The sequence below is a fragment of the Lepus europaeus genome, chromosome 1, assembly GCF_033115175.1.
Source record: "Lepus europaeus isolate LE1 chromosome 1, mLepTim1.pri, whole genome shotgun sequence".
In the NCBI taxonomy this organism is placed as follows: domain Eukaryota; kingdom Metazoa; phylum Chordata; class Mammalia; order Lagomorpha; family Leporidae; genus Lepus; species Lepus europaeus.
The window spans coordinates 147,426,385-147,454,211 of NC_084827.1; the positions used below are offsets into that span (position 1 = coordinate 147,426,385).

The 27,827-nt window shown below is 42.1% G+C and overlaps 1 protein-coding gene across 1 annotated transcript; it reads left to right on the plus strand.

The window, feature by feature from the left end:
- The first annotated feature begins 528 nt into the window (after nucleotides 1-528).
- Nucleotides 529-27,704, plus strand: CD28 (CD28 molecule). Its single transcript, XM_062201446.1, has 4 exons — nucleotides 529-630; nucleotides 18,727-19,081; nucleotides 21,828-21,952; nucleotides 27,576-27,704. Exons 1-4 carry the CDS (start codon nucleotides 529-531, stop codon nucleotides 27,702-27,704), a joined length of 711 nt encoding a protein of 236 aa, XP_062057430.1.
- The last annotated feature ends 123 nt before the right edge of the window (nucleotides 27,705-27,827 follow it).

Genomic DNA, 27,827 nt, shown 5'->3' on the forward strand with positions numbered 1-27,827 from the left:
TTTTTTATGCTTGTTGACCTTCCCATCGCTTAAAGAAGTTCCTCTAGACACTCAGACAGCTGTATGCTTGCAGGTGGGATGTGTTTTGCAAAGTTCTTAGAACTGAGTTGGAGGAGTCTTGGCATAGACTGAGCACTGTGGGCTCTGTGCTCCATAAGACCACTTAATGTCCAACACGCACATTCGACTCCTAGTATTTCTATCTCCTTCAAACACTTTTGCAGATCTCTCCACACTCCTCAGTATCATTCTCATTGTTGTCTTTTTGACCAAGTCTATCATCCCCCTATGAAAATCTCTCCTCTGCAGAGGCTTTGTCCTTCTTAGAACACCCTGTGCGTCTGCTCTTAAGCACCCATTTTTCACATCTCTGATATCCATCATCCAGAGGGAATAATTCTCATGAGCCCATCACATAGTAAATGACACCCTCTTTTAGTGATAAGAAAAGGCTTGACTTAAAAGAAGAAATAAAAGTCTACAGTCATCAAAACAATGTAATATCCTGTGTGAAAAGTTGCAGTCACGATGCCTTGTGGTTTGAGTCCCTTGATCATGTGCCCTAAGGGAAGTAGGTTGGTGGTGGCCCTGGATGACCGAGATTCTCAGGCTGTGGCGGGCACGTCTTCAGTTCACCTCACACTTTGGGTTCCTCGGGAAGGAGGGGCTGGAGCCCTGGCCCACCGTTAGGACGATGATTGTCAGGCTGCTCTTGGCTTTCAACTTCTTCCCCTCAATTCAAGGAACAGGTAAACAACTTGGATTTGTCTTCTCCTCTAAGTTTTTCTCTGTAGGGCTTGTGAGCAATGTGCTTTACTTTAAAGTTCAGATGGCTTGTGAAATGGGGACATATGTAGTGTAGTTCTGCTCTAATACGGTAACTTGTTATTTAGAGACCTGTTGATTCTCAGACTACAGCATAGTATTTTTAACAGAAATCCCTTAGAAATAAATAACATTTATTTTGCTATTAGTTGATAGTGTTCCAGGACTTCTGACTTATATACCACTTTTTTTTTTTTTTTTAAATTTAAGAAAACTGCTCTAAGTAGGTTGGTTCTGAAAGCTCTGAATTTAGACTGCTTGGGTTCCTATCACATACCCAGTTCTTACTAGCCCGGGCTTAGGTGAGTATTCAAACTCTTTAAATCTCAGTTTTTTAATCTTTAAAATGGGAATGATAATAAGTTCATTTCTACATCACTGCAAGGACAAAACAAAATAATCTATGTGAAATGCTTAGCGCGGTAAGTGCTTGGTTAGCGTTATAAATGTTAATTGTAACTACAATGTTTATCTTAATTGAATACGTATACAAATAAATCCTGGTGTCTCCATGGACGCTATTACAAATACTAATCAATTAGCTTTCATTTACTATTGGCTGAAATATATCATCTCGGATTAAAATTCTTTAAGTTCCCAAAGATGATGATGAGGAAGAAAGTGCACTTAACACTTACAGAGCGCTTGTTTTGAGTTGCATTCAATTTCCACAATTAGGAGGTAGGTATTCCAGCCAACCCCATTCTGGGTGAATCAAGAGAGCAGGAAAATTAAATTTTTTGCGCAAGGATATAGCGGTACCAGTTATTGGTCCCAACTGCCAGTCTGCTGACTCCAGAGCCTGTGCTCTTACCTATTATGCTATTTCACCCATGTGATGTGGTTTGTAATTTCACAGACCCAGAGAAATCCAAGGTTAAATCATCTTCAGAAAATCAATTTGTAAGAGAAGAGCTTGTTCTTTTCGGGGCAGGAATAAGACGTTTGGTCAACTTGTTCTCAGAGTGAGAAATGGGTCCCACTTGGCTCAAAACTTGGACTGATAGGGTCAAAGGCATGTTTAAATAAGAATAGTTACTTCCCTCTGAAAGACTTGTTAAAAAGTAGGTATCCTCAATGTTCTTTCTCATTTGTAGTTTGGTGGTGCAGAGAGCACATTATTATTTGCTTTTGTCCTTGGAATCAGGTGCATACACTGCAGTCAGGATAACTTCCCAACGTGGTACAATAGTTACATATGAGAGCACTTCAGAAAGTTCTTGGGAGTATGACATTAAAAGATGAGTTTATTTGGTGCAAAGTTTTTTGAAATCCATGCATTCAAAGGGCTCTCAAAGAGTTCACAAAAAATGTGGATTATGAGCAAATTATGCATGGTTTTCAAAATTATTTTGCACCAACATATATTTATTATGAATTCAATTTTCCACGAGCTTTTTGAAATACTCTCATATATATCAATTTATTTTGCTGTGTGATGTGCCGATGAATATAAATTCACGTGTATTTATAAAAGGTGTTGATACAATGAAAGACATGAGGTGGTGATGAGATAAGTTATGCCCCAAGATCTGGAACTAAGCACTTAGAATTACCCGATACATTTTTTTAAAAAATTAAAATTTATTTTAAAGGGTCCTTAAGCTTTAGAGATCTTTAAAAAATCCCTTTTAAAGCATATTTAACATTTTATAACTTATTAGACCATAGAGGGAAACTCCACTCTGGCTGAAAACTATTTAAGATTGGTAATTATAGCAAAATGCCTTTCTGATATGTTATCTGCCATTGGTCCCTTCACTCTCTTTTGAAGATTTCTTGTATAAGACTCAAAGTTTTATATTTCTCCTTTAAAGTACTTATTAAAAGAGAGGTAGCTAATAAGGCAATTGGAGAGCTCACTCAGGCAGAACATTTGTTTTCGACTTTGAGATGTTTACTTTTTAAAGGCCAACCCTTGTCTAATAGCACTTCGGACCTGAAGTTAAGTGGCCATTTATGAACTGGGAAAGGAACAGGGGTCTGGGGACACTGTGGAATTGCCTCTTCCAGGGAGCAGGCATTTGGCACAGCGTTTAAGACGCCACTTGGAACACTCGCATCCCGTATCAGAGTGGCTGGGTTCAAGTTCCAGCCTCACTCCTGATTCCAGCTTCCTGCTAATGTGCATGCTGGGAAGCGGCAGGTGAAGGGTCAAGTTGTTCAGCCCTTGCCACTTACATGGGGACCCAGATTGAGTTCCAGGCTCCTGGCTTCAGTTGGGCCCAGCCTTTTAAATACATTAATTATACCAAAATGTCTTTTACAGTAAGAAAACTGTGAGAAAGAAAATCATTACAACACACAAAAATGCATAATCCATTCTAATCCAATAGTGCAAAGGCATCCATGTGCTACTCATTCCTCTCTGTATTCACCTGCTGTGAAGAAATTACAGATAAGGAAATTGTCCTCCCTAGGACTGTGACAATTACTGTGCCCGTGTTGAGATGTGTGCGTTATGTCTGTGTGTGCATGGAGAACCATCTTGCTTCCATTCATTTAATACTTTTAACATACTGGCTCACAACATAGCTTAAAATTCTTATTCTGTGAAGCCTAGCCTGATTCTTCATGATTTGGATGATGCCATAAAAAGTTCTTTATGGTTCCATTAAAATACAATTTAGGAAGAGTGAGGAAACATTATTTTGGACAAGTTATTCTTTTTCTTGGTCTATAAATTTACTTTCTTTTTCAGAGTTTTTTTTTTTTTTAAGATTTATTTATGTATAAGTCAGAATTAGAGCGAGGGAAAGACAGCGAGAGAGAGAGAGAGATCTTCCATCTCCTGGTTCACTCCTCAAATGGCAGCAATGGTTGGAGCCAGGCTACGTTGAAGCCAGGAGCCTAGAGCTTTTTCCAGGCCTCCCACAGAGATTCAGGGGCCCAACCGCTTGCACCATCTTTTGCTGCTTTCCCCAGCACATTAGGAGAGAGCTATATCAGAAGTGGAGCAGCCAGGACTCAAACCAGTGCCCATATGGGATACCAGCACTGCGGGCAGTGGCTCAGCTCACTGTGCCACAGCGCCGGCCCGACAGTCATTTTCAAACCAGTAATCTAATCTGTCTCTTCTCCTCGTGAGTAAATAAAATCTGTAACATGTGTTCTTTATTTTAGGAGAATTATTATTTTGCTTTTCTTTTACCATTGTGTAACAGTTTTTCACTGAGATGCCCAATGAATTCATGAACAGTCAGGTAAACTTTTTTTATGATTCACTTTTTTCCACCAAAGAAACCTTTTATTTAAGGAGTACAAATTTCCTAAGTACGACTTTAGGAATACAGTGATTCTCCCCACCATACCCCCCCCCCCCCCCCACATTCCCAGCTGGACAAGCTCTTTGCTAACACTGTGTGCCTTCACCTGGATTAAATACTCCTGGAGCTGATACCCACAGAGAGGACTTGGTTGGATTTTGGAATCTGAGTTCAGACTGGAACTGTGGACTCCTGACGGGGAAGCAATCTGTGACTGATGGCAGGAGGCGTATGCACAGAACATGGGCTTCATCAGAGACATGATTTTTCAGTCCATACGGGGTATTTTTCAGTAAGCAAATCCCCTAGTACAAAGATAAAAATCCAGACCACAGCATTCAGTTTTCCTCACGAGCATTTCTTCTCCTTCCTCCCCAGACCTTAGCAAGCAGACTGTCAGCATGGCCACTTTGGGCACGACTGACCTCTCCGATGCTGCTGCACCCCCTGAGCACCTGGAGAGCAGCACAGCAGGCAGGAAAACGATGGGCATTTACTGAAACGTCGTCAGCAGAGCAGAGCAATTGAAAACCTGATTTCTAGTTCAGTCTTTAGCAAATGACTTCTCTGCGGTAGCTGTATACAGAGAGAAGCAATTTACTTCCCTGGCTAAATGTTGTTCAGGGGCTGGGTTTGGGGCAGTAAGGTGAGAATATGAATATTGAAAAATGCGATGTAAGCCATAGGAAGTATTTATGTGGCTTCTTAGGCATTGCAGTCAAGTTTCTGGCTGTTAAAATATCGACTGGGTGTTTTGTCACTTCAAGTAAAGTTGATGGATATTTAAAAAATATAGATTGCCCTAAGTTACATGTGTTAATGCATATGCATATATAGTTATATAGTTGTAACACGCTTCTATGCTCTAAGCTAAAAACTTTTTTTGCAAAGCAACCATTGCAGCAAGGACTTTACAGCAAGCACTGTAACATCAATATCAATATATCAATTCCAGGAAGTACAATGAGTCATTGCGACAAATAGGTTAGAATTAGGAATGAATGTGTGGTCGCAGCTCAGAAGCTCTCACATCCAGAGCTCCTCTCTAGGTGGGGAGGAGTTCTTGCTGCCTCCCCTCCTTCAGTAAAGGCCACCCTCCTTTTTAATGTCTTCTTTTTCTCATGAGTGGAGAAACGTCATATGATTGCCATTTGGCTTTTATCTCGTGTGGCTATCATCCTCCAAGTATTTCCTGCATGCAGTGTGCTGACATTTGCAAAATGAAATTTTTTATGTCACCAACATCCCAGAAGAAAATTCCACTTGTGGTTTATCATCTCTAAAACAATAGCTTTTTACTGATGAGCAGAGGCATTGACGAGGCTATAGAACCCCTTTCAGACTCTTGTCTAAAAATTGGAGGGCAGGCACTCCCACAAAAGCACGAATATTTCACAGCAGGTCACTGCAAAGGATAAACTATTTTTCTCCTTTCCATCTTAGCCAATGCTTTGTTTTCCTTTTTCTTCGAGAAGTGTATTTACAGAGGCCGGAACTTTTCTTCTCAGCAGATAGTTTTGCTGAACAGTGGGGGAAAAAATGACATCTGGGTGGCTTTGTGATCGAATGAAGGGGCCTCTCATTTTCTAAGCCATGTTAAGGTATCTCTGTCTCTTTTATGATGGTTTCTTGGACATGTTTTGGTCAATGGAATGGTTTTAGCACCAAAAAAAAAAAAAAAAATAAAAAAAAAATAAAAACCACAGAGTTTCCAGAGTGAGAAACATTACATGAAAATTGCTCCTTGAAGCTGCAGGAAAGGTAACCCAGGCCCATGGAGAACTGATTGTAAAGTGGGTGTCTAACTCTTTCTTGTTGCTCACATTGCTGGTCTGAGCACCTGAAGAGAGGTGTGCTGGGGGGGGGGGGGGTGATGAACAGCTTCCGAATCACCTGGCAGAGGCTCTGTAAAAGAGTCTGGACTTTTTTGGCCTTAGCATTTCAGTGTTGATTTAGTCTGTGTGCCATCAGGCAGTTTCTGTGTGTTTTCTGTTTTCACGGCTGGAAGCCAGCCTGCAACGTGGTGGATAATTTCTTACGAAACTTCGAATTGCTCCTTTATCTTGGCATCACCGTCACTGTCATCTTTTTCTCTGTTATCATCTTCATTATCCAGGGTTAATGGTTCCTGGTGATGTCATTCAGAACAATCCACTCACGGCTCACTTTGGCCACTGATCTACTCATGAGCCCCTTTCTGCAGCATCTGAGAAATCTGAAGCGTTGACACGTCCTTGTGTTAACACTCATGCAGATTTCCTCATTGAGAACTTAGGTAGGTGTTGGAATTTTTTTTTTTTTTCTTCACTTGCTGAGAAGATGCAAGGTTGTACTTTTCAGAGCTTAGGGATTCTTGGCACTTGGTGGAGTCTCAGCCTAGGTGTATTTGCAGCTCTTGTGTGACCTGATGCCGTTCTTTGATACTGAACACTCACAGTAATGAGGCCACCTCATTGCGGATCAGCTGGCTTCCATTCCTGACCATGGCCAGTGGGTGAGGATGGGCATCCATGATGAGAATGCTACCTTTTACCATGAGACATGGAGGGCACTGAAAGTGGGTGTTAGCAGGTTCCTGTCACTTGCTTCTTGCTTGTGCTTTGGTAAGACAGGTCCTCATGTGTATACTCATTCAACAGGTATCTAGTAACTATTTTCTATGATTTCTATTTTCTAGATTCTGTGATGGCTTAAAAAAACCCACTTTGAGCTTTTAGACAGAAAGTGTTGAGAATTGTGAAGTCTTCCTATAAATCTATTTTTTAAATTCAGACATTATAAATACTACTCTATCCACACAAGTTAATTTTTGGAAAGCAATTATAAGCAGCAGCATCTACAGAATTATTGACTGCAACCACAGATGTTCAGAGATAAAAAGGAAACTCAGACCTCTCTCAATTTACAATGAGGAAATTGTGTTGATGTTTCCTAGAAGCTTATAGAATGATGACATTGTACCTGTCTCAGAAGTTTGCATAAGATGAAGCATCTCTGACTTTCTATTTCTCAAGAACCAAGTACTTCAGGTGCCATGGTTTATTTGCTGAATGAGTGTATTAGTCTGTGATGGGAGAAGTGAGAATATCAAAGAACGATTATCTGACATCCCAAACGTTCTTTTAGAAAGTACTCATTGATCACTTTGATAACTCTTGTCTCTCGGAAACTAAAGTCTTGGATGTTTGCTAACATGGGACTTCTTGCTAGGGAACTGCTTGACCTCTGAGTTGCTTTCTGTCAGGCTGCATGTAGCACGATATTTTATAACAGGGCAAGGACAAGTGTCCTCTACACTACAGTGACTGCCAAGGTTAAGGGCAGTGCTTACGGCTCGTGCAGGCCCAAAGCCACTGGTTTAGTAAGTCATTATTCAGGCCTCCACGTACATTGTTACTTATAATCATTTGTCCTTATTTGATCAAATGCCTCCTTATGTTTTAACATCATACTTTCTTGAAAAGAATGAGTGTGCATGATCTAACGGGCAACTGTGATACAGTCTTGGATGGTGGTAGTTGCTTAGCCTGTCTCTCTAGGCAGAAGTTGTGCTTTTGTCATGTGGTCTCCATTATACAACCCTTTCCTCTGGTTCTGGTAGCTTCCTGTCCCTTCCCCGCCTCAGACCTAAGAGTGGTCATAACTCTGCCGCCACAAGCCACAGGTTCCAGCACCACTGCCTGTGCTGCCTGTGGTTTTGCTATCTTCACACCTCTGTCAATAAACCCTCCTACGATTGCCCAATAATGAGTGCTCCATATGCTTTCTCTTGGGATCCTGAATGAAACATCAGACTTGTATATGCATGCATTTTTTTTTGAGAGAGAGACATTCCTAAAATTTTCATTCCTTGTGAAAATAGGGAATTTCAAGACAACAAGCAACCAGAAAACTAGATGAAGTGGCCACACAGCTATCTAGAAACTGTAACCTGCATTTTATTTTCTTTATTTTAATGTGAATTTCTAAGAGAGTCTGGGACCATTCAAAGTGTGATAACTCATAAACAGTTTTGTTTTTATTTTACTAGTAGCTCAAAGAGGACGGTGAAGGGTGCTACCAGGGGCTTCAAAAAGTTCCTGGAAAAGTAGGATGAAGAGAGCAGCTTATTTTGTTTCAAACCAATTTTGAAATGCATGCATTTTAAAAAATCATACCCATTTTCCACAAACTTTTTGATGAGACCTCATAGAGTCTTATGTGTATTTCTCTTTCCCATATCCACGTGAAGCCAAACCACCAGCGGGAACCTCCAGCATGACAGACCGTGGAACTGCCCTTTCGGAATCCCGGCAGCGCGGTTCGTCTTGAAGGATCTGCTGGTTGTAGAGCCTGAGCAGGAGCAAGTGGTCAGAGGGACACATACTGAGGGTATCCTGGGCCCAAACAGGAAATGTGCTCAGAGGAAAGTTACAGTAACTTACCCAGCTCTGTGGTCAGGAGGGAGGTGTTCTGTGCCAGGGACACCAGCGTCACCTACACAACACGCTCACACACATCACAGGGCAAGATGGTTGAAAATACAAAGCTTTCATTTTTGTTCGTTCCTACCCAACAAGTTCAGTTCTGTTCAGTCGGAATTTTAAAAGAGAAACCATGTGGTTAGGATCATCCAACCTGAGTTTTCCACTACACAAAAAACTCTGATTGGCATACATGGAGCCCAAGAAAGTTCTTCAAGGTTTTGAAGGAAAATCACATTGCTAATTAAACAGGCATGGTGTCTTTCTAATTGCTTCTTTAGCTTCCCAATGCACACTTCAATCTTGAGTCCTGCTTATTCTAGTCTCTGGTTCAGCAGTCTCTGTCTACCACTTTATTTCTCTATGGTATGACGATATAGAAAAGGAAAGAGGATATTACAAATATAAACATGTCAAACAATGCAATTCACAAAAGCTTGAAGCTAAGGAATTGTCTGGTGAGACTGAGATGGAAAAGTGATTGCATGTATTGACCAATGACCCTTTTGTACACTCGGGCAAGCAGGAATGATAGATGCAATGGTACAGTTGTTTCTTGTGCATTGGGAATACTTTATAAGAGATGTTTTATGTGACCCTATTTGTAGCCCTTATCTTGGATCCACCTGGGATATTAAGGAAGTCTTTGAAATTGTAAGCACAATGTTTTGACAGTAGTACCCCCTTAACTGAGGGGGTTACACTCCAAGATCACCAGTGCATGCCTGAAACTGCAGATAGTACCAAACCTTATAAGGTAACACCTTTTGCACCTTAACAAACCACTTAATAGGGACAGAGGCCATAGCTTTTCCAGTTCCAGGTGGGATATCTAAACTAGTACAGAGTTTGTTCTTCTTCACAATTTCCTGAATAGATTGGTTCTTCATGTAGATCTTAGCAACCTCAGCATATGACTTTTTTCTTTCCTTATTTAGTCAAGAACTTGCTCCTTTTCACTTAAAGGAAGCACTTTACAGCGACTCTGGCAAGTTCAAATTTCCAGCATCACTACTCTTGTGCTTTGGGGCCACTGTTAAGTACAATAAGTTATTTGACTATGAGGAGTGCAATGTCGTGACAGTCGACCTGATGACTAACAGGTGGGAAATGTGTCAGCATGGATATGCTGCACAAAGGGATGTTCCACATCTGGGCTAGAACAGCATGAGACTTCATCATGCTACTCACAACAACTAAGAATGTAAAAATTTATGAATTATGTATTTCTGGAATTTTCCATTTAATGCGTCTACATCACAACTGACTAAGTAAAATTGTAGAAGGCAAAGTCATGGATAAGGAGACAGGAAACTACAGCATGTGTACCAGTTGCCAAACATTTTCCAGATATGGGTACAGTGTCAATTCAATCTTGATGAGTGACCAAAGTTGTTTTTCTACTCATTCATGATTTAAACATTACTTTTACATGCCTAAGCAAATGAATTATACCTTGGCCCTTCAGGCATGTGACTCTGTTTAAAGTCAATGGCTTCTTTTGTTCTTAATTGCCTCTTCTGTAAAATGAGAGGTTGGCTTAGATCATCTCCAAGTTTCCTCCCAGCTGAGAATTCTTGCAGGCTGGTTCTCCAGCAAAATGTTAGCGACAATGAACTTCATCTTGATTTGTTCCTTTTCCCACCCTACTCCTCTGCTCAGTGCTATCCTCCCAGCTCTCACAGCAGACACCTGGTACCACCCCCTCCACCAAGGTCCAGCTTTAAGTGATCTAGAATGAATCCCTGAAATAGTGTTGAAATTTTGATACAACACGGCAGAAGGAAGAAAGCAACAGATAAGACCTCACGGGACAAGAACTCAATCTTCAAGAGTCACTAACTTGTCCTGAAACCTCGGGCTACGCACTGGCCTCTTGGACCTCATTTCTATGTCTGTAAAATGGGCTAAAGGATGATCATCCTGCCTCTTTACTTCACAGGTTGATATGGAGTTCAGATGTGATAAAATAAGACCATATATTTTATAGCCCTCTGAATGTAGGCCATGGTTACTAATTTAAGTCAACATGTTTACCACATTGTATTTTAGGCTTCATCTATGGAAATCTAACCATTAAATGAGCTTTTGGGGAGGGTCCTTTTAAAGTCAAGGTTCTTTGATGCTTAAGGCCATACCTTAGATGTGGTTATCCACTCTACCTATGGGGAGGGCTGACCTAAATATAATAATTGACCCATTTACAACAGGGAAAATGGGAAGGACTCTTTTTCAAGTTATCTGTACCTCGGTCCATTCTCATGGAAGTACAGGCAACTTTGGAGCTTCCAGAGTCAGCTATGTCACAAGATTCACAGATTATCTGTGGGAAATCTTTCAGCTCTCACTGCCTTGCTCAGAAGCAGCAGACAGCACCTTCTCACCTCCCATCTTACTCTTCATGTTGCCTGTTGTCAAGCAGGAGTCATGAGGGAAAGAGGTTTGAGGTTACTGCTTCCTGTCTCCACACCTTTTGCTGGTTTAGCTGCTAGGAAAGGCTTTGAAAAGCAAAGCACTAAATTCAACATCAAAACAACTTGTCAATTCAGTTAGAGACATGTCAGTCAAGCCAATCTTGTGATACTGTGAGCAAATGCAACTGAACGGGTTAACAAATGGATTCTCTTTTAATCCAGCAGGTTTGACCTTGGTAGACATTGCATAACCACTCACAAGGAGGAAAATCAAATATCTATAGGGAATGGGCTAGGTTTGTTAATACCAAAGTAGCCTAGAAGGATAATTTCCATTCCTAGAGTGAACTACAAAGCAAAATGGCATCAACCAGAAGTTAGTATGGGGAAGTTGAATACTTCTGCCACTTCTTCTGAGGCTAGACATGTCCTTAAATTTTACAGTATGTCCTTAAATGATTTTAAATACTTCAGATTTCCCAAAAACCCAGAGAGTCAAACTATATATTAAAGCAAAATGTTTTCTGATGCCCGGCTTATCAGCTGTTCATGTTATTATGCCACTGCCATGGAGTATGTATTTTCACAGTGCTTCATTTTAACAGAAAGTAAGAGGAATCAGAATCATTGCATCTAACTGGCTATCTTTTTCTACCACCAAAAGGAAGTAATCATCTTTTATCTAGTGTCTCCAAAGCAGATGTGGATTTTGAGGTACTATGAGATGGTTCTTCACTGAGGCTTTTTTGAATTATCAACTTGAGTCAAGATGGGATCAAGTACAAGGATACAAAATACTGAAAACCAAGAAGTTCTATTAGCCAATCCTGATCGCAACTTGAACCCCAAACCAGGAGACTGTTAGTCACATACTGCCAAAGGAAGCCTAATATTTCTTTTTTCTTTCTTTTTTTTTTGACAGGCAGAGTGGACAGAGAGAGAGAGACAGAGAGAAAGGTCTTCCTTTGCCATTGGTTCACCCTCCGATGGCCGCCACGGCTAGCGTGCTGCGGCCAGCACACCGCGCTGATCCGATGGCAGGTGCTTCTCCTGGTCTCCCATGGGGTGTAGGGCCCAAGCACTTGGGCCATCCTCCACTGCACTCCCTGGCCACAGCAGAGAGCTGGCCTGGAAGAGGGGCAACTGGGACAGAATCTGGCGCCCCGACTGGGACTAGAACCCTGTGTGCCGGCGCCACAAGGCGGAGGATTAGCCTGTTGAGCCACGGTGCTGGCTCCGGAAGCCTAATATTTCTAGCATAGTATCTATGTTTAAAGGTCAGCTAGTTAAAATTTATTTATTTATTTATTTATTTGAAAGGCAGAGTGATAGGGAGGAAGGGAGGAAGAGAAAGAAAGAAGGAGGGATGAAGGGAGGTGGGGAAAGAGAGAGACAGATGCATCTTCCATCTGCTGGTTCATTCCCCAAATGTCTGCAACAGTCAGGGCTGGGCAAGGCCAGGCCAAAGCCAGGAGCCAGGAGCCAGGAGCCAGGAGCCAGGAATTCCATCTGGGTGTCCCACATAGGTGGCAGGGATCCAAGTACTTGGGCCATTCTCTGTTCCCTCCCAGGTACATTAGCAGGAAGTTGAATTGGAAGCAGAGGTGGGACCCCCCATTTTAGGCACTCTGATATGGGATGCAGGTATCCCAAGCAACAGCCTAATAAGCTGCACTATAAATCCTATCCAAAGGGTCAGGTCAGCCAATTTAAAAATTATCTGTGTGGGGTTTGGTACTGTGATGTAGTAGATTAAGCCTCTGTCTGAGACGCCAGCATCCCATATGGGTGTCGGTTCCTGTCCCAGCTGCTCTACTTTGGATCCAGCTCTGTTTATGGCCTGGGAAAGCAGTAGAAGATGGCCCCAGTGCTTGAGCCCTTGCGCTCACGTGGGAGACCTGGAAGAAGCTCCTGGCTTCAGATTGGCCCAGCTCCAGCCATTGTGGCCATCTGGGGATTGAACTGGCATGTGGAAGACCTCTTTCTCTGTCTCTCCCTCTATTGGTACCCCTACCTCTCAAATAAATAAATAAAATCTTTAAAAAATGATCTATGTGGACATAGAAGAGAGGAAAGTAATCCCTGATAAAGTGAACATCCACTTTTTGCCAAATAGCCATATAACAAAAAGCTTTCAAGCTTTTGTCCTCAACATAATCTTAGGACAAAGAGTCCCAAAATATTACTTCTTCCCTTGCTCAGTTGGTGAATACGCCATCACCCAAGAATATTGAACATGCTAGATACTGGGGTCTTGGGTTACTCATCCCTGAGAAAAGTTCTCAATTAGTAGTGGTTGGGGAGTGTGGACCCAGCACCCCTCATGTCTCAACAGTGCTGAAGTTTAAATTTGGAGGCCTGTGATGGACAGGAGAAAAATCTATCTTCTGGTTACTTCACTGTATCATGCCTTGTGAAGGAAAAACAGTTTCAGGAGAGAAAGCCCACTGTTCCCACCTTCTGAAAAAAAACAAACAAAAAAAAAAAAACAAAACAGCAAACACTGAAACCAGCTCCAGCGGGCCCACTAGGTTCCCAGCAGCCTTTGAAGTAATTTGTGTTCTCTTTGCCATGATCCTCAGGCTGGAAGAAATGTCTTCTGCATATCTCAGATGACTAAGCTTCACCTCAGTGGCTGAGCTGTCTAGTCTGGTAATGCAATGAAGACGAGATGAGTGAAGCAAAAGATGTGGGCAAAAGGAAAATGATGATTTACTGGTGGGTCTGTGTGGCCTGGGGACTGTCGTTAACTCCTCCGTCCTTCTCACTGACTACCCTTAAGCCAATGCTGAGTTTTGCAAATCTTAATCTAGAAATACTTCTCGAGTTTATCCACTTCTTTCAAATTTTATTTCAGTCTCTTACCACCTCTTGCCTAGACTAACATGTCTGTATCCTCACTGGTCTCCATGCTTTCACTCCTGTAACCTTCACATCTATCTTCCACATTTTTGCTAAAATGATTGATGTACAATGAAAAGTAAGTTGTGCACACCACTTGTCTGCTTCCAAGCCTTCAGTAGGTCCCCATCACCTGCAGGAGAGAGCCCAAGCTCCCTAATGTGCTGAATGATGCCTGCTCTGCCAGCCTTGCCTTCCCCCACTTGTGGGCCAGTGAGACCAAGGTAGCCATGACCTTCTCCACCTTCCATACTGCTTCCCACCTTCTCCTTGGCAACATACCCTGCCCTTCCCCACACCCTCCCCCTCTCTTCCAAAACAAAGGCCTCTCTTAGCCAGGCTAACTTTCACTTTGTAAAAATCTGCTGAAGCAATCGGTGCATAATCCTGCACGAAGCAAGTCAGTCCTTGTGTCCCCCAGAGACCCTTAGCTGATTCCCCAGGTGGCCTGAGAAGCTGGGCAGATCCCTGTTCCACTACTTTTTAGTTCCCTGTGTTTATGTATCTTTCTCCCTCACAAGACTAGGAGCTGCCCAAGGACAGACGGTGGGTGTTCTTCATTTTTGGGAAATCATCTTTTCTCTCCTGTGTGTGCCTGGGAAAGGTGTCCCACTCTGAGTTAAAAAAAAAAAAAAAAAAGGCATACTAAGCAACCTACTGAAGATACATGCTGGAACTTCTCTTCTTACTCTCCCTCCCTTCTCTCTCCCTGCCTCCCTCTGGGTGCCGGGAGGAGGAAGCCAAACTGGGGTCCATCTAGTGTTCTTTTCCAGCCTCACTCAGCTTCCCCCCTTGCACTCCCCTGTGCCTTGTTCATCAAAGAAGTCCCATTCTCATCATTTGTTTCCTTATTATCAGCTTTCAAAAACAGATCAGGACAGATCTGAATACTCATTAAGATAGAATTAAAGTAATTAGCAACAGCAGAGTTCAGTAAGCAGCAACATAAATGCCTGACCTGCACTGTCTGAACAGCACGGTTGATGCTGGCGTTCCCTGCTGGGGTCAGTTGCCCATCCAGTCAGAACTGGCCCCATGACTCCCAGGTAAACAATGAAAGAAGCCAAACAAAATAAAACAAAAACAAAAAAATGGGTGGGGTTTTCACATCAAGACATTTGAACTTTTTAATTTTTAAAAAAATATTTATTTTACTTATTTGAAAGGCAAAGTTGCAAACAGAGAGTTCTTCCATCAAATGGCCACAACAGCTAGGGCTGGGCCAGACCAAAGCCAGGAGCTTCTTCCAGGCCTCCCATGTGGGTGCAGGGGTCCAGACACTTGGGCCATCTTGCACTGCTTTCCCAGGCACATTAGCAGGGAGCTGGATTGGAAGTGGAACAGCTGGGACTCGAACAGGTGCCCATATGGAATGCTGGCATTGTTGGTAGTGGCTTTACCTGCTGCGCCACAATGCTGGTACTGTGGACTTTTTGATTTGCATGTTTACTTTTCAATACTTTTATAAAGTATTTGTTGAGTGAATGATAAATGAAGCTAAAGTTGTCAAAACACAAGTTTTGAATGAAGATCTTTCTTTAAAAAGATATATTTATTTGAAAGGCAGACTTATAGAGTGAGAAAGGGAGAGATTAATGAGAGAGTTCTTCCATGAACTGGTTCACTCCCCAAATGGGCTGGCATTGTGGTGTAGCAGGTTAAGTGATGCCTACAATGCCAACATCCCATATGGGTGCTGATTCATGTCCCAGCTGCTCCACTTTCAATTCAGCTCCCTGCTAATGTGCCTGGGAAAATCAGTGGAGGATGGTTCAAGTACTTGGGCCCCTGCATCCATGTAGGAGACTCAGATGAAGTTCCTGGCTCCTGTATTTTTTTTTTTCTTTTAAGATTTACTTTATTTATTTGAAAGACAGAGTTACAGAGAGAGATAGAGACAGTAAAGGTCTTCCATCTGCTGGTTCACTCCCCAGATGGCTGTAACAGCCAGAGCTGCATCCATCCAAAGGCAGGAGCCAAGAGCTTCTTCTGGGTCTCCCACATGCGTGCAGGGGCCCAAGAACTTGGGCCATCTTCTACTGCTTTTCCAGGCCATAGCAGAGAGCTGGATCAGAAGAGGAGCAGCTGGGACTAGAACCGGTACCCATATGGAATGCTGGCGCTTCAGGCAAGGGCTTTAACCCGCTGTGCCACAGCGCTGGCCCCTGGCCCCTGGCCCCTGTCTTTAGCCTGTCCCAGCCCTGGCCAGTGAAGCCATTTGGGGAGTGAACCAGCAGATGGAAAATCTCTGTCTGTCTCTCCTTCTCTCTAACTGTACCTTTCAAATAAATAAATAAACCTTAAAAAAAAAAAAAGAAACAATACTAGGGGCTTAGAGGAAATACACATGAATCAAAAGTTAAAGAAATTGAATCATATAAAAAAAAGATAGATGTTTATGTGGGAGAACCTGAGTAAATGGCAAAATAGTGACATAAACAAGCTTTGCTTGGAGGCCTGAGAAGGAAGTGGTACTCTGGCCTCAGAGTTAGTGAACAAAGTACAGAGGTGGGAATGCTCACGGTGTGTTCCTGGGATGTAAATGATCTGGCGACTAAGGAGGGTTTTGTTCTGAGGAAATGAGACTGGAAAGCCTGCAGAGGTCTATGAGTTTGAGAATAAGAAGTGAGGTTTCATCTGTCACCGTATGATTCAGGAATTCCACTAGCAGGGTATACCTAAGAGAACTGAAAACACACGCCCATGTAAACACTTGAACACAAATGTTCATGGCAGCATTATTGACCAGAGCCAAGAAGTGATGAGTGGAAAACAAAATGGAGTAGCTCCATACAATGCAATATTATTCAGTCATAGAAAGTAATGAAGCTCTGATCCATGTTACAACATGGATGAACCTTGGAAACACTATACTAACTGAAAGAACCCAAGCAGAAAAAGGCCATGTATTGCACGAATCCCTTTACACAAAATAATAATAAAAAAACGCCAATCCGTGGAAACAAAAAGTAGATTAGTGGTTTCCAGGGGTTGAAGGGAGGGAGGAATGGAAAGTGACTACTAAAGGGCACAGGGTGGGGACCCTTGTTGTGGCTCTATGGGTTAAGCTGCCTCCCGCAACAGGAGCAGCCCACAGAGCTGCCAGTATGAGTCCCGGCTGCCCCACTTCCAATCCAGCTCTCTCCTAATGCACCCGGGAAAGCAGCAGAGGATGACCCAAGTATCTGGGTCCCTTACATTCACAAAGGAAACCTGGATGAATCTCCTGTCTCAGCCGTCGTGACCACTTGTGAAGTAAACCAGCAGACAGAAGATCTCTCTCTCTGTCTCTCTGTCTCTCTGTTTCTGTCTATCTCTGTCTCTCCCTCTCTCTGTGTAACTCTGCTTTTCACATAAATAAATAACTCTTTAAAAAATACTGAAGGGTATGGGGTTTCTGGGGTCATTTAGTGGTGATTCATTCACAACTTCGTGAAAATACCAATAACCCACTGATTGTACATGTTAAAATGGTGAACTTCATGGTACATGAATTATATATCATTAAAGTTATTATTGAAAAAAATCCTCAGTCTGGGAGTAGAACACCTGGCCATAGAACTTCTTTTTAAATTTCTTGATGTACAGCCAGCATTGCCTAAGTATATAGGAGACAAACACCTTCAGTTTAGTTCTGTGCAGCTTCCTTCTACTCAAAGCAAAACCAAAACAGTTGAACACACAAACTCAAATTCAGGTTAAATGGCAAATTTCATTTTTACAGACTCTGCTTTTATTTGGGTCTTCAGTGTGAGTACATGAGGTGTTGCCTCAAATGAGTATTTTAAAAATGCAAAGGATAGACAATTATTAACACATCCCCATGACAACAAAAAATGTTTTGGCTTGCATTGAAATTTGAATCAAAGACACATAGTGATTCGCTACTTTAGGAAAAGTCTGGAGTCTTTTGCTGGCAAAATGGATCCTTCAATGACGAAGGATGGTGCTTCGGTGGTCCGTTTCTCAGGTGGTGCTGGCTGACTTGGGCTTTAGTTCTGGCTCTGCTCACCATTTGCTGACTTCAGACTAAGCCATGTGTTGTTTCCAGCCCTCATGCAATATTTTGAAAAAAAAATATATTGTCATGTGCCAGCCAATGGGAACACAGTGCAAAACAAGACAGATGTGTTCCCTGTTCTCGTGAGGTTGAAAATCAAGCTTCAGTTTATTGCTTTTGAAGTGAAGAGTTTGAACTAAATGGAGTCCAAGGTCTTTGGTACTTTGCTAAGATGGCTTAGAGGTAGAACAGGGACCAGAGTGATAACTCTGGTGGGAGTCTTCCTGCCTCTGATTTAAAGGAACACATATGCAAATTTCTTGGGCAGCCTGTTCTCCACATTTGCTGTGGAAGGGAAACAAAAGTGAACTCTTTGGCTTCCATTGTTTTCTGACCTCTTTATTCCACTCTTAGAATAGCCAACACTGAAAGTCAAAATGTTTAAAAACATTTTCATGCCTTCACACAAGCCTGTATCACAACTTACAACCAATCTGTTTATGCATGTGCCAAGCATTAAAGGCACTTCCAAATTTGTCACTCAGTCAGAAAATCAGCCCAAACCTGATTGCCATTGTAGGAATCTCCATACAGATCCACAAAGTCTGAGAGCCTGGCTGTGGTGCTCAGTGCCAACAGAAGACCATATTCTGCCTTCCAGGTGAAAACGTGTTCCATTCAAAGGAGAATGAAAACAAGCTCAGATGTAAACTACTGAACTCTTGGTGTAGTTACCTTCATTTGCCAGGAGAAAGCACTTGTTGGTGATCTTTCCATGTGGTTAATTAATACATCTTAATTTCTGGAAAAAATTATCCTTATACTCTTGTTCTAAGCAAATTATTTTTCTTCCAGAGAACAAGATTTTGGTGAAGCAGTCTCCCATGCTTGTGGTGAATAACAACGAAGTCAACCTTAGCTGCAAGTATACCTACAACCTCTTCTCCAAGGAGTTCCGGGCATCCCTCTATAAGGGAGCTGACAGTGCTGTGGAGGTCTGTGTCGTGAATGGGAACTTCTCCCATCCACATCAGTTTCATTCAACTACAGGGTTCAACTGTGATGGAAAATTGGGCAATGAAACAGTGACTTTCTACCTCAAGAATCTGTACGTTAACCAAACAGATATTTACTTCTGCAAAATCGAGGTCATGTACCCTCCTCCTTACCTAGACAACGAGAAGAGCAACGGAACCATTATCCATGTGAAAGGTAACACCCGACTCTACCAACGTAGTATCCTAAAGTAATGCTTTGCAATTGCAGTCCTGAAAACCAGCTCACGTTTAGGGGTGAGGCTGGGTAAGTCCCAAGTGATTGGAGGTTAATAAAAGCAAAAAAGGTTTCCAAAAATTATTATCTTCCATTTTAGAAGAGATTCAAGGGTATGTTTTGAATGTTTTTACGTTCTCTGACAATGAGTGGCAAGTTATAGTCCATGGTCATTCACAAGATTATTCTTCATTCAAATGGGTCATGATAGAAAGAAGGTTCCCATCAAATCTAAGCCCAGGTAAACAGAGGAAGGAGCCGCATCTAATGGATCAGGACTTAGAAAAACACATTCTATTTCTAATTATTTCTCTCTTTAGGTTCCATGGTCTTCTTCAGTAAAAGTACTTTTCCATTTTCTAAAACATACAAAGGTCTATAAACCAGGGGACATAAAATTTGCTTTTAACCAACTCTGTGAGCTTGGATAAATCATCCATTATGTTCATGGCCCAAAACTCCACTACAAAAGCACCTCAAAAAGTTTATAGAAAAATGAAAAAATTTATATTGGTGTAAAAAATGTTTTGAATCCATGCAGTTTTTTTTTTTTTTTTTGTAATGCCTATTTCCATGCACTTTATAAAGACATCTCATACATCTGATTTTAAAAATTTTTTCAGCCGGCGCCGCGGCTCACTAGGCTAATCCTCCGCCTTGCGGCGCCGGCACACCGGGTTCTAGTCCCTGTCGGGGCACCGATCCTGTCCCGGTTGCCCCTCTTCCAGGCCAGCTCTTTGCTGTGGCCAGGGAGTGCAGTGGAGGATGGCCCAAGTCCTTGGGCCCTGCACCCGCATGGGAGACCAGGAGAAGCACCTGCCATCGGATCAGCGCGGTGCGCTGGCCGCAGCGCGCCTACCGCGGCGGCCATTGGAGGGTGAACCAACGGCAAAAGGAAGACCTTTCTCTCTGTCTCTCTCTCACTGTCCACTCTGCCTGTCAAAAAAAAAAAAAAATTTCACACTAAAAATCCTTTTTTTTTTTTTTTACAAGATTTATTTATTTATTTGAGAAGCAGAGTTACAGATAGGGAGAGAGACAAAGAGGTCTTCTGTCTGCTGGTTCACTCCCCAAATGGCCATGATGGCTGGGACTGGGCCAGGCCAAAGCCAGGAGCTTCTTCCAGGTCCTCCACGTGGTACAGGGGCTCAAGCACTTGGGCCATCCTCTACTGCTTTCTCAGGCCACAGCAGAGAGCTGGATCAGAAGAGGAGCACCGGAATGGGCTGCTGGCATTGCAGCCAGAGGCTTAATCTACTGCATCACAATGCTGGCCCCTAAACTTATTTTTTAATTCTATTTTTCCATGAACCTTTTGAACTCTTAGATTAAGCAGTACTCATAAATTAGTATAAATCCATCTACTCAGCTTATGTTGAGATTATGTTCTCTTTAAATATTGGGTAGTAAAATCATAAGATTCCCAAACTGAGAAGAATATCATTTATTGGTGGAAACAAATAAAATTGAGAGAGATCATATAGAATTATGGAAACACTATGGTTTTCCCTATCTGTAGAATGATAAATAAGAAAGTGCATGCTCACTTTTATATTTAGTGCTAGTATAATTTCTTTCCTTTTTTCTCTTCAAAATTTAAGTTATACAAATTTCACATATACAGATTTAGAGTATAATTTCAATAAGTGGTTTTTTCCTCCTTTGTGGGGACAGAGCTGTGCTGGTGAAAAACCTAAGGAAAGAGCTATTAATTTAATGTAGCAGAGTAGTTTTCGTGTTCTTGTAGAATAGAGGCAGTTCATGTGTGGATGCTCTGCTTGCTGACTCTCGTTCAGATTTCTAGTATCTAGTATGTCTAGGGAGAATATTCATATTGGATCAGGTCCAAAGTTTAAAAACTATGTTTTCGAAGCTGAATGAAACATATTTTCTTATAGAACTGATACACTATATTGGAATAGTGTTTTTTTTTATATATTTTATGTACTCATATACATATGGGATATCACTGATATTAGAACTCAGAGGAAACCAATGATCCTCCACTCAATAATTTTCAGTTCTGTCTGCATATTATAAACCTGTGTAGGCTTAAAAACACATTGATGCCTGGGCTCAACCCTGAGACGCTGATGTAATCTGCTGGAAGCTTTTTTATTTTCAAACTTCCTCAGATAATTCTAATGTGCAGCTGTGATTACAAATCAAATGGGTAGATGGTTTATGGTAGCCTCTCTCATTCTATTTCCCTCTGGTTTTGAATAGAACCCTGGGTTCCTTCTCCTGCTCTTCCTGGGACCCACCATCATATAATCTATTCGACAGAGGCGAGGCCCTATGACACTGACGATTTTCTTAAGGCTGAAAACCAAGTCTGTCATTTCACTTATGGCAGGCTTAGAGTTTAGACACTGGATGAACTGGTTTCTGATGTAGGCAAGGGGTTGGAGCTAGATTAAAGCCATTAGCGACCACCGCTTTTGAATCATACTGTGGATTCAAAAAGGCGAATGCAACTCTACCTGTACCACGTTAGAGCAATGGCTTCCACCTGCAGTCTTGAAAACTGGCCAGGCTGGGGTCAGTGGTGGGGATGAAGAAGCTCTAAATAGTAACATTTTGCATATTTTTATTTCTTTTACATTCTTCTCTGATGTTCAGAAGGAAGAAAAGGGATTTAGCTGCCATTCCCATATCATTTAACCCACTCTATTTTATTTTTCAGAGCAACATTTTTGCCCAGCTCACCCATCTCCGAAATCATCGACGCTCTTTTGGGTTCTGGTGGTGGTTGGCGGAGTCCTGGCTTTCTACAGCATGCTGGTGACGGTGGCCCTTTTTTCTTGCTGGGTAAGAGAAGCAGCCCTGTCTTTATGTAACTTTTCCACTGCACATGCAATTTGAACCTATTCAAGGATGTTGCCTAGGTGATTTCTGTTTAACATATGCAATTATTATTTTGTTTTTCTGCTAGGCTTGGGTGGGTTCTCTTTCAACCTTTTCAACCTTATCTCAGATAAAAATCAACACTAATTCTCTCTTCCAGAAGACAATGAATCAGAAGCTAAATGGGCAAAGGGGTGAGGGGTTATGGACAGTCACCTTTCTTCTTCCCATTTTGCAACAAAATTGTGAAAAGTATAAAAATCCAGTCAACTCAGGAAGCGAGGCAACTGAATCCAACGAACAACTGTGCTTCAGGGACAAAAATCATGAGACACTTGCCTACTAAAATTGTGTATTCAAATCTGCAAGAAACTAGGTCTGTTTATCTGAGTCATATTTTTGTCTCCTCTGAAGCAGTTGAATTCTGTGAGGCCAAGTCTGGTGTTATCATTATGAAACTGTAATGGGAGCTAAGCTTTTCTTAGCTCTCACCACTGAATTGGAGTTTAACAATTTTTGCAAACGATCATGCAGTAAACTTGGTACACTTTTCTTGATCTTCCTTAATGCTGAATTTTTGGCCGAGGTTTTTAACACAATTTTATGACCATATTTACTGTTGAGAAGGGACCTTTGTAGCAAAGATCTTTTCTTTTCTTTTTTTTCTTCTTCGTCTTCTTTTTTTTTTTTTTTAGAAAACTTGTTCTTTTGTGCACAACATGACACAGAACTTCATGACTGATTCCATGTTGTCTTTGTTTTTTTTTTTTTTTTCCTGGAAATTCAATGCATACACAAGTAGTTTCTTGAATGAAAAACGCATGCTTCCCAAGGCAAGGAGTATTTCTCTTGATGTTCTCCATTCATTTGGTATTAGGTACATTAAGTGCGAAATGCATGCATGCTTATTGGGTTGACAAACTGGCAACCCCTACGCCAAATTAAGGACTTAACTGAGTCTGCCTGAAGTATGGCATTGATCTTTAAAGAATAATCCAGAACTTTACCTAAGCCACATGTGGGTCAGTGATTTCTGAAACTCAAGCCATGTGAAGCCATCCTATTTGCTAGAGCCTGGATGCTGAGGGCAAGGCCCTGGATTCATAGTCTTGCTATTCTATCATTCAGCCTTAGGTCCTCAGCCTCTTGATGTCTATTGGCAAGGATTGCCTCTGGATTGTTTACCCACGTGCTCTGTGTGGTTCATTTAAGGTCTGTGTGGCCCTTAGGGGGCAGATGAACATTTGTCAGGCTGACATTAACTAATCTGTGTCTTCTTCAGGGTAGGGAAATAAAGTGGTTGCTTGTCCCTGGGAATTCTTTATATGAGATTTTTTTTTTTAAGATTTATCTTTATTTAGTTGAAAGGGAGAGTTAAAGAGAGAAAGAGAGAGAGAGAGAGAGAGAGAGAGAGAGAGTCAGTCAGAGAGATATTCCCTCTGCTGGTTTACTCCCCAAACAGCTGCAACAACCAGGGCTAGGTCAGGCCGTAGCCAGGAGCAGGAGCTTTATCCAGATCTCCCACATGGGTGGCAGGGGCCCAAGCATCTGGGCCATCTTCTGCTGCTTTCCCAGGCATTATCAGCATGGAGCTGGATTGGACGTGGCACAACTGGGACTCAAACTGGTACCCATATGGGATGCTGGTGTTGCAGGCGGCAGCTTAACCCATTACGCCACGACGCTGGCCTCATGAAATATCATCTTGGGAATTTGCCTGGCTTGTCCTCTGTAGGCTGTTCAATTCTGATGGGGGTGCTTTAGCACACACACAAAAAAAATCCCTAAGTTCTGTTTCTGATGTTAGCCAAGTTCTTGCATCTTTCTGGGGCTTGGTGTCCTCGTCCCAAACACCTTTTCACTTTAACCCTCTGTGGTATTTGCCAATGATTTTAGAATTCTTAGTCTGGTTATTCCCCAGTTCTTTTTATGGATTTTCTGCCTACTATATGGTTTTCCAATCCTCTCACTGAAATCCCAACTTCTTAACATTAAGGTCAGGTACAATGGCCCCTTGGGTATCCTTCCTGGAAAGGTGCTTCCCTGTGATATGCTGACCTAGGTCAAAGAAATTAACTAGCTTTGCATGAAGCTGATTTGGGAATTGCTTTAACCTTCAGTGGCCATAAGGGTACTGCTCACCATTTAAAATTTATTATAAATATGAACTAGAATGTTAGATATTATAATGAGGCATTAATTTGCTGAGTGACTCGAATCACCCAAAAGGACAAAAGCAACTTAACACTTTCAATGTGTTAAACAGTTCACTTTCAGCTCAGACATGCTGTAGACACTACAGCTTTGTCTTTGATGACACTCCTAATTCTTGGGGAGGTTTACCTCGCTTGAGAAAACTTATTTTGGTTTTATTCTGTCTCACTGGATCCCCATGAATTGGGAAGTTGCAGGGCTTAGTGTGTCTTGTCACCCGTGGCCTCTGGTAGTCAATCATATAGCTCAGTAAGATCTAGCCTTTAATTGCATGATGAGCCTCGGTTTTCATATTCTCTGACCAAAAGTGTGTACATACACTTTCATCTATAATTCACAAAATAGCATTTTTGCCCTGGGCTTATCTTTTACTGTTGCTGCAACAAGCACCATATTGCATCTAGGCCATTAGGGATCCCTAGAGTTTAACCTTTCCTGTGCTCCTATTTTTGGCTGGTCTGCAGTGTGCTCTGGTATAAGTTACCATTTTGGGGAACTTCCTTAGGGCCTGTGAGTTCTAGGCTGAGTGGGTTTCTGGGAGCAGCTGCAGATTCTATCTCAGTTCTTGACCTGATGCTGACATTTGAGTAGATAAAGAGCTCTCTTGGGGAGACTGCCATAGACTAGCACCTGTTACTGTCCCTCAATTCTTCACTCACTCAGTTGAACTGCTAAACCAATTCCCTTTCCAAATCTAAAAGAGCCTTTAAAAAAACAATCCTTCCTACTGTAGATCACGATGTAGGGAATGTGGATGGTACATGTATAGGTGGTATGTACCTTTAAATTCAGTAGAGTCTTGAAGATTGTCTTTAAATAGATTGCCTTATGTCTGCCCTGTGTATTGCTGTTGTTCCCAGGAAACAAGTGGGTAACAGTGGAGTGCAGGGAAAGGCAAAGTGGGAGTGTGGTTCTCAGGTTACACATCTTTAACAGACACTGGCTATGAAGGGGTGGAATAACTGACACAGTCACATGGACATATAAAGTGGGTACTCCCTGTGCACGTGCACACACACACACATATGCATATGCTAGATGCACCTTGGCACTGGGGGCTCTGTATGGTGTTCCAAAGTCATGCATGTGTCATTTCCATCCTATGACTGTGTTTACAGCTAGACTGATAATAACTAAATCTACCATCTGATACTAGCATGAGAATAAGTCTGGGAGTTGACTGCAGCAGGTCCCTCACTATCTTGGTGTGCAAACTGGAAAACCTCAGAGTCAAAACTTCTTTGTTAGGGGGGCTTCTCTTCCCGCTGTAGTGTTCAGGGTTTCTGGAAGCAGATTCTTGCTGGGGGGCTTGGTGAAAGGAGTCCTCAGGGCTGGAGTAAGTACTAAAAATCCTTCCCAGGGTATCACTAGCAGTTATTTGGGGGAAAACACTTCCTTGTCCTCACCCCTGCCCTGTGGCAACACTATTCCCAAGAGAGGTCTAGTATTTCATTCATAGAAAAACTAAAGGACCAAGATGTTTATTGAACAACTTAATTCATATACTTGGTTTCCATGAGCCTTTCTATTTGAATGAATTCCTCAATTATGCATATATAATGCTATCCTTTCTGCTTAGTTCCAGATAGATAACCCAAATAACCATCTCAGATTCCATATGATCCAAGCTGAATTTATAATATTTTCTTTCAAATCTATGTCTCCTACTGTCTTGCCTTACCTCTGTGGATGATGACAATCCTTCTAATAAACCCAGACTCAAATAATTGGTCATTCAGCTTGAGCAAGGAAGACTCAAGCCATCTGATGACAGTCATTCTAATTTCATAACATATTTTACTTTCCTTCCTTTTCATACCATTCTTGTTCATGACCACTCTTTAAATCAGGATCTCCCAGTCTTGGCACTATTGAAATTTTTTTGGGCTCAGTACTTCTTTGTTGTAGGGGACTCCCCTTTGTATGGGAGGATGTTTAGCAGCATCTCTGGCTTCCTCCCATTAGATACCATAAGAATCATCATGGTGACAAAACAGAATATCTGTTACCAAAAAAAAAGTATAATCAATAGGAGAGAGTGCTGCTGAGAGTTCAAGAAGCTAAGGACTGAATCCACATTGGCTGTACAGAGTGACATGGAGATCAGTGTTTTTCATACTGTTCTATAGCACTTACTCATGCCCCTTTGACAAGGGAGGTGTGCAGGGTTTGGGAGTGCCTGGACACAAGGTCAGGGCAGAAGTCATTCTCTTCTTTGTTTATTTGGGTATTTCTGCCTCTCATGCCCGGTGTATCTACTGCTATATTGGGCCTATATACTGTAAATATGTGTTTTTTTTTTCTCCCAATAATAGAGACTTTGGAACCCAGAAATATAGATGACTTTCTAGAATTTTAAAAATTTTTATGGGCCTTTAGTCTAAAGTGGAACTTTTATCATCAAATTGATCAAGAAATGAAACTTAGCCAAGATTCATGGTGAGGGTAACTCTTGCTTTAGTTCAATATCACTCCTAACTCTCTCATTCCTGCTAGAAATTCATGCTGACAGTGCCGAATGACACAATTTATGAATATACAAACACAGAATGGAATAAGAATGTGACTAGTTGTCCAGAACTGTAAATCCTCATTAATTTGGACTCCACCATCATGAATTTATGAATTTTCCAGGCCATGGTGAATTACGGAAAAATAGTTAAGCAAACAACTGATGTAAGGTTACAATGAAGGGCTGGTGCTGTGGCGTAGTTAAGTTAAGCATCCCTCTACAGTGCTGGGATGCTGGTTTGCTTCCTAGCTGCTCCTCTTCAGAGCCAGCTCTCTGCTATGGCCTGGGAAAGGAGTAGAAGATGGCCCAAGTTCTGGGGCTCCTGCATCCATGTGGGAGACCCAGAAGAAGCTCCTGGCTTCTGGCTTTGAATCTGCCCAGCTCTGACCACTGAGGTCATTTGGGGAGTGAACCAGCAGATGGAAGCCCTCTCTCTCTGTCTCACCCACTCTCTGTCTCTAACTCTGCCTCTCTAATAAATAAAATAAATATTTTTTAAAAAGATTACAATGGGGATGCTTAGCCTAGTCCAACAGGAAGGGCTTTGGTCCACTTAAATATATACATTGCATATGTTAATTAGATATGTTTTCAGAATTCAGACTGAATGACAGCATTGAGAGTAATATGGATAAGTTTCTCTAAACTATTTCCTTCGTTTGAGATTTCTCAAGTGAATTTAGAATAGCCAATAGTTAAGTTTGATTAACCAATCCTTACCCAGGCCCCAGGGACTCATGGGATGCTGGTGTCCATAGGTACCTACAGTTGGTGTTCTGAATAGTTGTGTGCAAAGTCCTAGAACTCTTCCCATGACGTGTCCTCTGCGCCCCTCCACACTGACACTCTTCTCTCCTGCAGATGAAGAGTAAGAAGAACAGGCTCCTTCAGAGTGACTACATGAATATGACTCCCCGGAGGCCTGGGCCCACCCGTAAGCACTACCAGCCCTATGCTCCAGCACGAGACTTCGCAGCCTACCGCTCCTGACATGGACGCCTATCCAGAAGCCAGCCGGCTGGCACCCCTCCACCTGCTCAACAACACTGCTCTGGATAGGAAAGAATCGCCTCATTTTCAGCCGGCCGCCTTGGGTCCCTGTTAGGCCACCAA